At 40.2% G+C, this 17,221-nt stretch overlaps 1 protein-coding gene across 3 annotated transcripts in view; it reads right to left on the bottom strand.

The window, feature by feature from the left end:
- klhl13 (kelch-like family member 13) overlaps positions 1-17,221 on the bottom strand; it is a 68,148-nt gene that overhangs the window by 19,918 nt on the left and 31,009 nt on the right. For all 3 annotated transcript variants that reach the window (XM_061898302.1, XM_061898305.1, XM_061898303.1), the window contains 4 exons: positions 3,618-3,759; positions 3,360-3,492; positions 1,922-2,118; positions 1-762 (listed from right to left, as the gene is read on the bottom strand). The exon at positions 1-762 is cut by the window's left edge and continues 34 nt beyond it. In XM_061898302.1, coding sequence (XP_061754286.1) covers positions 1-762; positions 1,922-2,118; positions 3,360-3,492; positions 3,618-3,759 — 1,234 coding nt within the window. The remainder of the gene's footprint in view (positions 763-1,921; positions 2,119-3,359; positions 3,493-3,617; positions 3,760-17,221) is intronic.

Consider the following 17,221-nt stretch of genomic DNA (forward strand, 5'->3'; position numbering starts at 1 on the left):
ATAGAGGTGTCCCTTGAGTGCACTGAGGTGGAAGAAGGTACGCTTCTCATTAAGGCACGCCACCTGCATCCACTTGTTGTATCGGGGGTCGTAGCGGAACACTGTGTCCACTGCCGTCTTGCCTTTGGTGTCATAGTTGCTTTGGCCCCCCACCACATAGAGGAAGTTTCCGATGACCGCAATGCCGTGCTGGTAGCGAGGCGCATCCATAGGTGCCAGCGCCTTCCATTCGTGAGCCTTCTCGTCAAACAGACGCAGCTCCTTGCTCACCACGAGCTGTTGCCGCAAGACGCCGCCCAGCGTGACCAGGTGGGCGCTGTCTGATCTGATAGCTGTCCGTTCTGACTGCATAACTGGCTGCATGAAGGGCATCATTTGGTAGTTGCTAGCTTCCAGAAGAAGGTTGACGCACGTGTTGTCAGTGCGCATGAAGTCCACTGTCTGTACATGATTGATGAGCTCCTGCGGGTTCATGAGGGGGAAGCGGATGTTCTTCATGAGCTTTGAGGCACAGTCCATGCGACTGTCTTCATAGCGTAGCCAGCGGCAGGCGGCCTTAAAGAGGTCCAACTCAGTGCAGTGCTTTAAGCTGTTGCTGGACAGCACAAAAGCTAATCGTTCAAACGGCAGCTTTACAAATTCGCCAGTGCCCAAAAGCGAGGGAAAGTTTTTCAGTATGAAATTGTTGACATATTTGTCCACTTCAGTGAGGTTATACGTGTTAGCAATGCGGCCAACCTCGACACAGTTGTCAAGGGAAACCTGGAAGGATGGTGAAAAAAAAACCTGTTAAGCCTCAAGCAATGTCACCAAGTTTTAAGGGCCGAGATTTGGAATTAATAACATTTGCCATTATGGAAGTTATACCAAGCGAAAGAAAGTAAATGTATGATTATATTTTGAACTTAATGGATTTAATGGCCAGCATTTAGTTTTTTCAAACAAAAACTAGAATAAATAAGTAATTTAATTTAAAGTGTCCTGGGCTTGGATTCTTCCTGTGTGGAGTTTGCATGTTCTGCCCGTGATTGCGCGGGCTCCCTCCCACCTTCAAAGACATACACCTGGGGATAGGTTGATTGGCAACACTAAATGGGCCCGAGTGTGTGAATGTGAGTGAATGTCTGTCTATCTGTGTTGGTCCTGCGATGAGGTGGCGACTTGTCTAGGGTGAACCCCTCCTTCTGCCCAAATGCAGCTGGAATGAGCTCCAAACCCCTGTGACCCCGAGAAGGACAAGCGGAAGAAAATGGATGGATCAATGGATTTTAAAAACTTCTTAAAAAGTTAAGACAAATAGTAAAACGTACACCAGGTCTATTCGACCAAATAGTTACGAGGGTTACATTTTAAGAATTCTGAAGGCCGAGGGCACCGATTTCATAAAAAAACACTTTTTATTTATAATTTTATTCCTCTGGAAAGTGGACATTTATTTTTGGTCTATTTTTATTGTCAGAGCTACAAACTTCAGAACTGATATGCCTTAATATGCAAAATGAAAGTGCCCACTGCCGTGAGGAGGTTGGGGGGGCAATACAATAATCTGCCATACAATAAGTTTGACCTCACCAAACCATCAATTAATACACACGCGATGTGTTTACGTTGGTCCAGGTTCCTCTTTTCAAAAGGACTGCTCTGCTTTTTGTTAATGGACCTACTGCAAAAATGTGATTCAAAAATCATTTATAAAGACAAAGGAAATTGCTGCAAAATGTTGGTCACACTTAAGGTTAAACTAAACTCGGGAACAGGTTGGATGTCATTCCTGGGATTAGGCCTGCGGGCCGCCAGTTGAATAGCCGCGATGTATACTGTTTGACTCCCGTGTCGGATGCCATATAAGTGAAAACAGAACATACGGTGTAGTGACTTCTTGGTGTAATTAGTGAAAAAGTGTGCGTATGTGTCCGCTTACCCCAGAAATTAAAAAAACCTTGCAGAAATCCAGCACAGGAAGGATTTGTAAGAAACTGGCTGCCTCTAGTGTGTCTTGCAGATTCTCCATGTTGAGCGACAACTTGGCTGTGTAGATGAAGTCGATGATTTTCTTCAGACCTATTCTGTTAACTCCGTGGAGCTTGATGCACATTAAATCCTGTTCTTTCATTCCACCTGCATCAGGGTAAAGGAGGAGGATAAGGAAAAAAAGTGGATGCGTCACACTTGGTAGTACTAATATATAAGCTTATTCGACTGCCAAGTCTGTATCTACAGTTTATGATATCAAAACTTCAAGTATGAAAGATACATTAAGAGTTGAACAAATCCAATTCCAAAGAATTAGATTGTGTGTCAGTGTTCATATGACCATTAAAACATTTCTCATTTCTGTAAGTTAAAGGTATTCTCAATTCAAGGCCATGCTTTATAAAACATAAAGGGCAATTTTTACATATACAGTTAAATAAAAAGTTAAGCAATAAAATTGAAATATCTTTCAGGATAATGCTCTGCGATAAACACAAGAGAAAAAAACGAAGCATAAACTTCTATAAAGTAGGCATGTATTCCTAAACATACTTTCTGGTTTGATTTGAATTTGGTACAAAGGCATACAGATTTCTCAGAAGATACACATTAAAAATGACGACTAGTATGTGTAGGCATAGCGTAGCCTCGCCTTTGGTTAGTGGGAGTAATGGCTGACGACAATGTTCAGAGACACTCTTGTATCATCACAATCTCCTGTTTTCGAACATTTTGCCTTTACAGTAAAACATGCAAACGTACAAAGAAAAGTGAAAAAAAATATAGCTTCATTACATTAAAGATTGAATTGGATATGATGTTTGGTTTTAGCATCTTACATGCACAAAATGTATCAAAGTTTCCCCTTAAATAATTCAAATGTTCTGTTTGACGTGTTATTTTTATTATTTCTCTGAGCATTGTATTTATTGTAGAATTATTGGCCAGCAGTCTGCATTTTTTAGGTTTCCTCCTGAAAATCATTTAAAAAGTTTTGTGTCGAGCTTAACGAGTTTATGTATTGGAATTTTGTTTCCTTGGTGTACCAAAAATGCTTGTGGTGTACCGTTACACAGAGTACAAATTCTTTACTTTCGCTAACATGGTATGACGATGTCAGCACACTGATATTACCATTGTTAGTTGGGTGTCAGAGTCTCGTAATACTGAAAGATGTAAGCATAAGGTCATTCTCAGTAGAACAAATAATAATAACATAAATAGGACAGTGTTAAAGCATGGATGTGTTTATGAATACATTTCAACAGTGTTTTACTTGACAAATGTATTTTTTGAATCATTGCTGCACAACCCACGCAGAATTTATACCAGCAAGACAAAGGAGGACCAAGTGTTCCGGGCTGTATGAGGCTTTTTTGACTCACCTGTGAACATGGCTTTGAAATAGTCGGAAGAGGAGGCCATCATGGCTCGGTGTACAGGGAAAGCTTCATCACCATCACCAGCCACCAGTGTGACATCACAAAGCAAACCCTCTATCCTCAGCTGGTCGAATCCCTATGACAGCAAAGTATTATCTGTGTCAATAGATTATTCCTGTGAAATGAACCATTTTAGCTAACACAAATCATAAAGTATAGCATAGCAGACTCTTAAAAGGATGAAAGGATTCATATTATCACCTGAAGAACCACTGAGCTGTGTGTGTTGCTTGTGAAAAAACGTGTGTTTCCAGTCTTTGATGCCTGCAGGTGAGCACAGATGCCCATATCACCATACCCCAAAGCAACTTTCATGTGAGCGTCGTCGTCCTCTACGAGAGATCTATTTAAAAAAAGAGATGTATATTTGACATTTTTTTTCAGTCTAATTCTGTTTGCAACAGTACAGTTTGGAATGGTAAACCATATGCCGATAGCTGTATCCACTATGTAAATGAAAAAAGAGGAACGTTTGTGCACATGAATGGAAACAATGCAAACATTTCCAATAATAATTTAATCTCGACCAACCAACGCTCTGAAGAACATCGTTATAGAAAAAAATCATCCCATGCGTTGATGACTGAGCCTCTGTACACTTTTTTAATAAAGAAAACCATGACAATAACCCATAATGGGGCAAAAAGAAAGTTGTGAGTTGTAGCTTACTGCTATAGGATTGTGGGTCACAACAGCGTGTTGTGCCGTCGTCAATCAGTGTCCAGCGCATTTGGTCTCAAACTTTTTTTTCTTCTGAGGGGTAATCGTACAAAACGAAAATTGCTGCAAGTTACTTATTTTTCTAACATTTATTTCTATAGGTTATTTCAACTCAAACAAATGGAAAAATAAGTTTGTTTTTCCAAAACATTAACAAATGTTTGCATCCACAACTCACATTTTGTGTTAAAAATTGTGTTCAATAATCTTGCATTTCAGTATGCATTTCTTTTTATATTTCTGAGGGGTTTTTAATCACAGTTAGAGCTACAGTACTTTTACGAAAAAAGGATTGCGATTTTTTAATTACTTTAATCAGGAAGCAGTGCAGCCAACATCTTTATGCTGTTTTGTTGTAATTTTTCATTAAATAGAGGCATAATGTCTGAATTGGAGTTAAACAAATACTAAGTGTTTTAGCTTAAATTCTTTGACCCTTGGGTGAGCTACTTAAAATCCCCTGGCGAGCTACCGTTGGCTCACAAGCTATTGGTTAAAGACCCCTTGTCTAGCAAATACATGTGATTGCAACAGTTTATGTACAAACCCTGTTTCCATATGAGTTGGGAAAATGTGTTAGACGTACATATAAACGGAATACAATGATTTGCAAATCCTTTTCAACCCATATTCAATTGAATGCACTACGAAGACAACATACAGTGGGGCAAAAAAGTATTTAGTCAGCCACAGATTGTGCAAGTTCTCCCACTTAAAATGATGACAAAGGTCTGTAATGTTCATCATAGGTACACTTCAACTGTGAGAGACAGAATGTGGAAAAAAATCCAGGAATTCACATTGTAGGAATTTTAAAGAATTTATTTGTAAATTATGGTGGAAAATAAGTATTTGGTCACTTCAAACAAGGAAGACCTCTGGCTCTCACAGACCTGTAACTTCTTCTTTAAGAAGCTCTTCTGTCTTCCACTCGTTACCTGTATTAATGGCACCTGTTTGAACTCGTTAACTGGATAAAAGACACCTGTCCACAGCTTCAAACAGACTCCAAACTCCACTATGGCCAAGACCAAAGAGCTGTCGAAGGACACCAGGAAACGAATTGTAGACCTGCACTAGACTGGGAAGTGTGAATCTACAATAGGCAAGCAGCTTGGTGTGAAAAATTCAACTGTGGGAGCGATTATCAGAAAAAGGTGTCACGTTGGGAGCGCATCGTGATGCGCGTAGAGTCACCCAAGATACAAGAGGACCAACACAGGCAGGAGATGCGGGTAAGACTTGATTTAATACAAAATAAAAGAACACTGGTACAAAACAGCAAAAGAAAAGACGTGCCGAATGCACGAGAAGCTAATGCTAACGTAGCAATTGGGTCCAAAGTCCAAAATGTCCAAAAAAAGCGTGCCGAGCGCACGAGAAGCTAAGGTGAGACTTAACACAAATAACAGACATAAGCAAAGATAAAAACGTGAAAGTTGCGTGAGGCAAACAACGAATCAAGAATGAACTGAGGTCAAAGGCAGGCTTAAATACTAAAGTAACAATCAAAACACAGGTGCGTGACAAAAGCAGAGCAGGTGGAACAAATAAGAAACCATGGTAACCGAACAAACAAGGAAGTGCACATGCTAGGGATCGAAAGAGTCCAAAAATAATCAGAAAACACCCAAAAAGAACTCAAGAACAAAAACTATGTATGATCCGGGTGGCGGATCATGACAAATGGAAGACATACAAGACCACTGATAATCTCCCTCAATCTGGGGCTCCACGCAAGATCTCATCCCATGGGGTCAAAATGATCATGAGAACGGTGAGCAAAAATCCCAAAACCACATTGGGGGAACTGGTGAATTACCTGCAGAGAGCTGGGACCTAAGTAACAAAGGTTACCATCAGTAACACAGTACGCCAACAGGGAATCAAATCCTGCAGTTCCAGACGTGTCCCCATCCTTAAGCCAGTGCATGTCCAGGCACGTCTGAAGTTTGCCAGAGAGCACATGGATGATACAGCAGAGGATTGGGGGAATGTCATGTGGTCAGATGAAACCAAAATAGAACTTTTGGGTGTAAACTCAACTCGTCGTGTTTGGAGGAAGAAGAATACTGAGTTGTATCCAAAGAACACCATACCTACTGTGAAGCATGGGGGGTGCAAACATCATGCTTTGGGGCTGTTTTTCTGCTAAGGGGACAGGACGACCAATCCGTGTTAAGGAAAGAATGAATGGGGCCATGTATCATGAGATTTTGAGCCAAAACCTCCTTCCATCAGTGAGAGCTTTGAAGATGAAACGTGGCTGGGTCTTCCAGCATGACAATGATCCCAAACACACTGCCCGGGCAACGAAGGAGTGGCTCCGTAAGAAGCATTTGCAAGTCCTGGAGTGGCCTAGCCAGTCTCCAGACCTCAACCCCATATAAAATCTGTGGAGGGAGTTGAAATTCTGTGTTGCTCGGCGACAGCCCAAAAACATCACTGCTCTCGAGAAGATCTGCATAGAGGAATGGGCCAAAATACCAGCTACTGTGTGTGCAAACCTGGTAAAGACCTATAGTAATCGTTTGACCTCTGTTATTGCCAACAAAGGTTAGATTACAAAGTATTGAGTTGAATTTTTGTTATTGACCAAATACTTATTTTCCACCATAATTTACTAATAAATTCTTAAAAATTCCTACAATGTGAATTCCTGGATTTTTTTTTCACATTCTGTCTCTCACAGTTGAAGTGTACGACATATGATGAAAATTACAGGCCTCTGTCATCATTTTAAGTGGGAGAACTTGCACAATCGGTGGCTGACTAAATACTTTTTTCCCCAACTGTATTTGATGTTCCAACTCATAAACTTATTTTTTTGGGCAAATAATTAACTTAGAATTTCATGGCTGCAACACGTGCCAAAGTAGTTGAGAAAGGGCATGTTCACCACTGTGTTACATCATCGGTATAGCTTGGTTGGTAGAGCGACAGTGCCAGCAACTTGAGGGTTCCAAGTTTGATCCCCGCTTCTGCCATCCTAGTCTCTGCCGTTGTGTCCTTGGGCAAGAAACTTTATCCACCTGCTACCGGTGCCACCCACACTGGTTTAAATGTAACTTAGATATTGGGTTTCCCTATGTAAAATCGCTTTGAGTCACTAGAGAAAAGCGCTATATAAATATAATTCACTTCACTTCCACTTCATCTTTTCTTTTAACAACACTCAATAAACGTTTGGGAACTGAGGAAACTAATTGTTGAAGCTTTGAAAGTGGAATTCTTTCTCTTTCTTGTTTTATGTAGAGTTTCAGTCGTTCAACAGCCTGGGGTCTCTGCTGTCGTATCTTATGCTTCATAATGCGCCACCAATTTTCGAGGGGAAACAGGTCTGGACTGCAGGTTGGCCAGAAAAGTACCCACACTCTTTTTTCACAAGGCCACGCTGTTGTAACACGTGCTGAATGTGGCTTGGCATTGTCTTGCTGAAATAAGCAGGGGCGTCCATGACAAAGACGGCGCTTAGATGGCAGCATATGTTGTTCCAAAACCTGTATGTACCTTTCAGCATTAATGGTGCCTTCACAGATGTGTAAGTTATCCATGCCTTGGGCATTAATGCACCCCCATACCATCACAGTTGCTGGCTTTTGAAATTTGCGTCGATAACAGTCTGGATGGTTGGCTTCCCCTTGACACGATGTCGAATATTTCCAAATACAATTTGAAATGTGGACTCGTCAGACCACAAAACACTTTTCCACTTTGCATCAGTCCATCTTAGATGATCTCGGGCCCAGAGAAGCCGGCGGCGTTTCTGGATGTTGTTGATAAATGACTTTCGCTTTGCATAGTAGAGCTTTAACTTGCACTTACAGATGTAGCGACAAACTTTTTTTAGTGACAGTGGTTTTCTGAAGTGTTCCTGAGCCCATCTGGTGATATCTTTTAGAGATTGATGTCGGTTTTTGATACAGTGCCGTCTGAGGGATCGAAGGTCACGGTCATTCAATGTTGGTTTCAGGCCATGCTGCTTACGTGGATTGATTTCTCCAGATTCTCTGAACCTTTTGATGATATTATGGACTGTAGATGTTGAAATCCCTACATTTCTTGCAATTGCACTTTGAGAAACGTTGTTCTTAAACTGTTTGACTATTTGCTCACGCAGTTGTGGGCAAAGGGGTGTACCTCGCCCCATCCTTTCTTGTAAAAGACTGAGCATTTTTTGGGAAGCTGTCTTTATACCCAATCGTGGCACAAACCTGTTCCCAATTAACCTGCACACCTGTGGGATGTTCCAAATAAGTGTTTGATGAGAATTCCTCAACTTTCTCAGTATTTATTGCAACTTTTCCTAATTTCTTTGTCACGTGTTGCTGGCATCATATTCTAAAGTTAATGATTATTTGCAAAATAAAACATGTTTATCAGTTTGAACATCAAATAGGTTGTCTTTGTAGCATATTCAGAAGAATCAGAATCAGCTTTATTTTACCCATATTCAACTCAATATGGGTTGAAAATTATTTGCAAATCATTGTATTCTGTTTATATTTACATCTAACACAATTTCCCAACTCATATGGAAACGGGGTTTGTATGTGAACAAATTTGTGTGAGCACACAATCACTTGTCCTTGCGTTCCTTCTTGGACACTACATGACTGTCAGCACTTTAAGAAGGTGAGGAATTTAAGAACAAAATTGTGTCTAACAAGAGTCTTCAATCAAGGTAAATTATGTTAATTTATCAATATAATTTGCATTTTTTTGTATTTTACATTGTTTTCTGTAAGTAAAACAATAGTTATTTTTTATAAAAGATGTTTTGGGTTAATATTCGTGGGTGTCTGAAACAGATTACTATTATTTTTCAGGAAAAATTACTCTGGTTTTTGTACTGTTTGATATTGGTCTGATGTTTTGGTTTAGGGTACCACTGTATTTAATCTAATCAGAGTTTTAAAAGCACCTTTTATTGGTGGTTTACTTGATATTGTGAAAATTATGTTTGGAAACTATGGAACATCTGTAAAAATTGTGCGGAGTTGAATGTTTTTCTCTGATTATCCATCAGAAGAGTGTAATTCCATACTTGTCTCAGAAGAACAGTGAAAGCTACATCTCTCTGAGATGCAGCAAAATGTGAAATGTCAAAATGGTCGTATTGGCAGGTAGGTCAGTATGTCCACAGAAAGTGTGAAATTCGGTATTCCTGGCAAAAGTTAGATTGCTTTGATCAATAATTATTTTTTTTGTCTTTTTATAAAGGTCAAAATGCAAATGCCACTGAGATTTGTGGTTCATTGGAAATAGGATCTAATTATTAACCTTCAGTTGACATTTCTACTCGGGAATAAGTGATGACGGCAGAAAGACAAAAAAAGATGAAAACATTTTTTTTTTTTAACATATTCATAATTCTTGGATGATGACCCAATTCCATTTGGAATATGTGAAAAGCATTTCCATGCCCCTAAATGGAGAAGCTGTTAAGGATGAATGGCCCCTGAAGCCTCTTGTTTGGTGCCAAAACCAGAACCAGCTTTGCAGTTTTTCCATGTTGTTTGCGCCATCCAAAAAGACATCTGCATTGCAGGTTGTAATAAACACTGTGGTACCTGTGCCCGTGAACACATTGTCAGGACAAGAAAAAGAAAAGAAACATGACAGAAAGATGAAAGCCTTTTCCAAAAATAGCTATTAACAAAAATAGAGAGTAGAATTTTAATGATCCATGTGACTTCCTTAGCTCAGGAGCTGCTCTCTGGAGGCTGCCTCATCGTGCTCTCTTTTAACACATAGCGACATTTTTGTGTCTAGACTAGGGCAAGACACTAATGAGTGCAAAGTGCAGAGCTCTGTGATGCATCATCTCTCAGCTGGAAAAAAAATATTACACAACTCGGCTACACAACACTAATATTAGAATGATTAAGCATATTGTTCCTAGAGACATCAATATTTGGGAGGATACAAAAGTGCAAATTATCATCGAAAAATTATTCCACAACATCACGCAACCACACGTAGACACACGCAAACACAGTGCTAAAACTGGGATATAAAACTAGTCATTTAGTAAAGGTGTAACTAATTAGAATTAACGTTTAAAAGATGACATTCAGTTGCATTGTAATGTGGATTCATTTGTATAGAAAGAGTTACGCTTTGTAGGCCAATAATTCAATTAGCAAGATAAACATCTGTTATTGAGTCTCAAACAGCAATGCAGAGCTGCCAAGCCTCACGCTATGAGCGTGAGTCACAATTTAACCCATTCTAACACCACACTTGATATTTCTCACACTAATATATCCCCATTCACTACTATATGTTTATTTTTTTCATTATAATACCATTTTTTCCTCGCCACTTGTCATAGTTAGAGTAATTGATTGACTGACCAAAATAACCAATCCCAAACCATTCCTTAAGTATGTGTGCCTAAATTGAGCAAACCACAGCATGCACCACTCAATGTAAACCAATCAGAAGCAAAGCAAGGCAAGTCTTGGCGCCTCTATCTTTTGCACGCACACACAAGCACTTTCTAACTGCTTTTATTGACTTACTTTCTCAAAAAGGGACTAGCAACAAATCTAGCGACTTTTTCGGATGTTATGTAGACATAAAAGCGCGTATCACTCTAATATACCCAAAGTACAAGCGGAGCCTTTTGACCGGTCTACTGAATGTCTGTTCTTGGACAACTTGTACTGAAAACGCATTTTGTTGTACTTTCAAATGCAATCACAAGAATTCCATTCCATTTCAGTCAGAGTAGAGAGGAGACGCACACCCACTCTGTGCAAAGCTGTCGTAATTTCTGCCGTTGTTTATGTAAACGTGAAATGTAAGGGTAAATATTTCCTCACTGTCACGCTTCAAATAAAAACGAATCCATCACTCAAGGTAGTGAGCTACTCAATAGATTTGGTTTGTTTGTGAATATCACAACCCTTCAGTCTTTTGATTAAAAATGTGATACTCTACTCTAACATTTAATGATGTAGAACAAAGAAAAAGACAACTAAGAATGAACAGAAGAAAATGTATTTAAAGTTATCAAAGGCTGCAAAAACTAATCGATTACATCGATTAAAATTGATTTAAAAAATACTTGGCAATTAATTTAGTCATCGATTCGTTGGATGTATGCAATGTGCATGCGCGGAGGCTTTTTTTTTTTTATTATTATTATTTTTTTTCCCCCCTAAACCTTTATCTATAAACTGCAACATTTACAAACAGGTGAAAAACATTAAACTAAATAAGTACAAATACAGTACAAAAAAGCGCCAGGGCAGCGCTGAGGCCACGTCTCATGTGGTGGCAGTGAGCCAGCCAATGATGTGTCATGTGCAGCTCACGTGACCACGCCGTATCCTTTGCTGGAAACATTCGAAAAATGGAAAACAGTACGGATAGTTCAGCTGAGAAACATCTCGAGGTTATTGCTTCAATGGAGAAAAGTGCACGATGTAAGTCGTCAAAAGTGTCGGAACACTTTACTTTAAAGAAGACATTTCCTGCAAAACGTGAAGCATGGACATCGCGTAGCATGGAAGGACAACATTGCTTCGGGAGCACCTGAACAGGAGCCATGGATGAAGGGAAGAACTCGCGGTACGTAACTATTTTAAGTCCATAGTCCGAGTATATTGATCTGCTGTGTCCGTCTTTGTGTGTTTTTAATCTTTAGTTAACGAGATTTTTTTTTTAAGGAAGCGCAGCAGCAACTGTTGTGTATTAACTTTCAGAGTGTTAGGAACTTTTTGGATAGGGGGGCGACTTCATTTTCTGTGTTGTTTTGAGTCGCAACAGGAATTCATAAGTTCAGCTTTTTTGTGAGTAACGTTAACGTTATCCCTTTGTTGCAACGCGGGGCTGATAATGTGTCTCCCGCACATTTGACTCCGTTTTGAGAGAGAAAACGCACGTTTAACAATTTGGAAATAAACGTAACGGACAGAAATATCTCAGGTTGGTTTCATAATGGATCAATGTAGCCGGGCCTAATAAAGCTATATAAATCTATTTAGACTTGAGTGACGCTTTAGTATAAATAAACGTTATGAAGGTGCTGGAATATTTCATGCTATTATTCAGAGGTAGCCTAAAATGAATCCTTTATTATTCAGAACAGAAACGTGTACTATATCTAATCCGATTTTGATCTGATGAGTTACATTTGTGTTGTTATTAGTGTATTCTGCAACTCCAACGTCCATTTATTTAATTTAGCGGTTTTTTAATGTGGTTGCGTATTTGTCTTTTACGTCAGAAACTATTAATTAAATGAACTGGGCATGTATTGAGTTACATGTAAATGATGCTACTATGTACGTTCATAATATGGTTTCTCTCATTTCAGATAGAAACAAGCCAGCATTAGAGACTTGGTACAAAGGAAGGTGTGCACACCACAGCAAGCGGCTGTACTGAATGATGCTATCCTGAATATGTTGCTAACTAACATGAGGCGACTATCAATGGTGGAGGATGAAGGTTTTAGACAAATGATTCACGTCCTCAACCCGGTTACACTCTTCCCTAGAGGAACCATTTTACCAAACTGATGGAGAGGAAGTACGAGCGGACATTCCATGCAGTGTAGACTGACATAAAAGCCACCCAGTGCAAAATTGCTCTCACTACTGATGTGTGGACAAGTGTAGCCTACCTTGGCTATACATGCCACTACAATGGAGACGAATGGAACATGAAGTCAATCTGCCTTACGACAATGCCACTAGAGGAAAGACATTCAGCATCCAACATTGCAGAATGGTTGGAATAGGTAATAGCCAGGTTTGAAGTTCCCCTAAGCAAAATATTTGCTATTGTGCAGGACAATGGTGCACTTTATAAGAAAATGAAATTTTTGTAACACTTGCCTTGTTTTATTTGGCAAGTCGAAAGGACATGGTGCCAGTATGCTATATTTTTTTAAATCATTTCTGGTTAATAAGACTAGCAAAGAGAGGCCTCAGTGCAGTGAGAGCTGCTGAAAGTGAGGACATCAGTCTTAAAAGAGGAAGAGCACCTTTCTTTAAAAATGTTGCCTATTGTTCACAATCATTATGAGAGACAAAACAATAGATTCATGACAATGGGTTTGGTGTTATCGCTAGTTCCAGGTCCTAAATGGCTGTTAAAGTGTCCAAACTTACCGGATTATATCCTTAGCCACCTACTTTCCAGGTGAGATGCATCTACACCGAACTTCCAAGGAGCAGGGAAGCGAGGAAACAACAGACCACTCGATGATGTAAACATACGGACACACGGTAGTGATCACAGCGCCGCTATAAATAGTTAGTTTGCATAAATACTATTACTTGGTCAATATTCAAGACCCAAAATGTAAATGGAGCATTGTTGGGGCTTTTTGAATGGTAATTTATTGGATTTTGTGGGCGGAAGACAGGACCTCCAATTGGTTCTGCTGTAAGCAAAAATTTATTACTTTTACTTCGTATTTAGAATGCATTTAAAAAAAATCCATCCATCACCATGTCTTTCATAGTTATTGTTTAATGATAGGAAAAATGAAAAAAAAAGTGTAGTTCCCATTTAATGTAAAAATCAACATAACAGGCAAAATCGGTGTTAGAAAAGGCCAACATTTTTTGGAATGAATTATGTCACTCAAGTCTCATTCTTGTCATTTTCTGAAATTTGGCAGCCCTGGCAATAGAAAAATATTGCCACATGGCTTCTGTAGGGAGACAGGCAGTATTTTAAGCAAGAAAGGCAATGATAGAGTCAGTTTAACACCAGGAGGAATCCCTTATAACGGACCACAAAGTGGTGATTTAATCACACCTTCAGTGACGACAAAGATGAAAAATTATTACAGCTAGTCTCCATTGGATGAGATGATAGATTTGTCAGAGGCATCCTAAACTTTAAAGGTTTCAGTTTTAAGGCCTTGTTTTGATAAAAAAAAAATATTGTTTTATAAAAACGTCTGGCACAGTTTAGCCGTAAATCTCACTTTTCAAAAAGGCCTTTGAGCGGGCAGAATTTGTCAGATGTAGCACACTAATGTTTTTTGGTAAGGGAGTATTTACACAATGAGGTAACTCTCAGTCCCTCAGTGAATGGGGACAATTTTACAGGCATATTCCCCTGTGCTTTGTGCAAACTGTGTTTAAGATTTTTCATACTACAAAGCCTCTCCAGGCTATAAAATATTCTACAGAATGTTTTCAGAATATACAGATCGTCCTGTTTGATTAAGAGATTTACACACACATTATACACAAGTACATATACATGTAAATACACAATTGTGGTCAAAAGTTTACATACACGTGTGAAGGACATAATGTCATGGCTGTCTTGAGATTCCAATATTTTCTACATTGCTTAATTTTTTTGTGATAGAGTGATTGGAGCCCATACTTGTTGGTCACAAAAAACATTCGTGAAGTTTGGTTCTCTTAAGAATTTATCATGAGTCTACTGAAAATGTGACCAAATCTGCTGTGTCAAAAGTATTCATACAGCAACATCCATCCATCCATCTTCTTCTGCTTATCCGAAGTCGGGTCGCGGGGGCAGCAGCCTAAGCAGGGAAGCCCAGACGCTCCTCTCCCCAGCCACTTCGTCCAGCTTTTCCCGGAGAATCCCGAGGTGTTCCCAGGCCAGCCGGGAGACAGTCTTCCCAACGTGTCCTGGGTCTTCCCCGTGGCCTCCTACTGGTCGGACGTGCCCGAAACACCTCCCTTGGGAGGCGTTCGGGTGGTATCCTGACCAGATTCCCCAACCACCTCATCTGACTCCTCTCGATGTGGAGGAGCAGCGGCTTTACTTTGAGCTCCGTCCGGATGGCAGAGCTTCTCACCCTATCTCAAAGGGAGAGACCCGCCACCCGGCGGAGGAAACTCATTTCGGCCGCTTGTACCCGTGATCTCGTCCTTTTGGTCATAACCCAAAGCTCATGACCATAGGTGAGGATGGGAACGTAGATCGACCGGTAAATAGAGAGCTTTGCCTTCCGGCTCAGCTCCTTCTTCACCACAACGGATCGATACAGCATCCGCATTACTGAAGACCACGCACCGATCCGCCTGTCGATCTCACGATCCACTTTTCCCTCACTCGTAAACAAGACTCCGAGGTACTTGAACTCCTCCACTTGGGGTAGGGTCGCCCCCCCAACCCAGGGATGGCACTCCACCCTTTTCCGGGCGAGAACCATGGACTCGGACTTGGAGGTGCTGATTGTCATCCCAGTTGCTTCACACTCAGCTGCCAACTGATCCATTGAGAGCTGAAGATCCTGGCCAGATGAAGCCATCAGAACCACATCATCTGCAAAAAAACAGAGACCAAATTCTGCAGCCACCAAACCGGATCCCCTAAACGCCTTGACTGCGCCTAAAAATTCTGTCCATAAAAGTTATGAACAGAATCGGTGACAAAGGACAGCCTTAGCGGAGTCCAACCCTCACTGGAAACGGGTCCGACTTACTACCGGCCATGCGGACCCAGCTCTGACACTGATCGTACAGGGAGCGGACTGCCACAATCAGACAGTCCGATACCCCATACTCTCTGAGCACTCCCCACAGCAACATACGTTAATACATTTTGGTGATGTAGAAAAGTTACAATCAAATCAAATTTGCTTCATGGCATAGCCTCTTAACTTCATGTGAGTGATTATGATTGACGACACCTGCTGACTTCTCTGAGCCCATTTAAATAGGGCTCATGTTTTTAATGATTGAAACTTTTATTAGTAGATTGCACAGTACAGTACATATTCCGTACAATTGACCACTAAATGGTAACACCAGAAAAAGTTTTTCAACTTGTTTAAGTCGGGGTCCACGTTAATTGATTCATGGTACAATTATATACTATCAGCATAATACAGTCATCACACAAGTTAATCATCAGAGTATATACATTGAATCATTTACAATATTTACAATCCGGGGGTTTGGGCGGGGGAGTTCGGTTTGGTTAATATCAGCACTTCAGTCATCAACAATTGCATCATCTGAGAAATGGACATTGAAACAGTGTAGGTCTGACTTGGTAGGATATGTACAGCGAGCAGTGAACATAGTGAGCTCAGAAAGCATAAGAACAAGTACCGTATTTTTCGGACTATAAGTCAGTTTTTTTCATAGTTTGGCCGGCCGGGGGTGCGAGTTATACTCAGGAGCGACTTATGTGTGAAATTTTTAAACACATTATCGTAAAATATCAAATAATGTTATTTAGCTCATTGCTCATTGACGTATAAGATTTCACCGGATTTAGCAATTAGGAGTGACAGATTGTTTGGTAAACGTATAGCATGTTCTATATGTTATAGTTATTTGAATGACTCTTATCATAATATGTTACGTTAACATACCAGGCACCTTCTCAGTTGGTTATTTATGCGTCATGTAACGTATACTTATTTAGCCTGTTGTTCACTATTCTTTATTTATTTTAAATTGCCTTTCAAATGTCTATTCTTGGTGTTGGGTTTTATCAAATACATTTCCCCCAAAAATGCGAATTATACTCCAGTGCGATTTATATTTTTTTTCCTTCTTTATTATGCATTTTCGGCGGGTGCGACTTATACTTCGGAGCGACTTATACTCCGAAGAATACGGTATATGGATTTGATTATTTACAATCCGGGAAGGTGGGATGTGGAGGGGGGAGGGTGTTAATCTCAGGTTGAAGTTGCCTGGAGGTGTTCATTTAGTGCGGTTTTGAAAGAGGATAGAGATGCACTCTCTTTTACACCTGTTGGGAGTGCATTCCATATTGATGTGGCATAGAAGGAGAATGTTTTAAGACCTTTGTTAGGTAGGAATCTGGGTTTAACGTGGTTTGTGGAGCTCCCCCTGGTGTTGTGGTTATGGCGGTCATGGACTTCGGTATCAGGAAGGTGTAGCGGATTTTATAGACTAGACTATGTGATGCAGTCATTAGACTCGGTTACAAACACGACAATGGGAAAGTCAAAGAAACTCAGCACCAAAAAGCAGGTCTGCAATGAATTGGGAGCTGCATGGACACAGGTGTCAGTGTCCACAGTCAAGCGTGTTTTGCATCGCCATGGACTAAGAGGCTACCATGCAAAAAGGAAGCCCTTGCTCCAGAAACGA

The sequence above is a fragment of the Nerophis ophidion genome, linkage group LG04 (genome assembly GCF_033978795.1).
Source record: "Nerophis ophidion isolate RoL-2023_Sa linkage group LG04, RoL_Noph_v1.0, whole genome shotgun sequence".
Taxonomy (NCBI): Eukaryota; Metazoa; Chordata; class Actinopteri; order Syngnathiformes; family Syngnathidae; genus Nerophis; species Nerophis ophidion.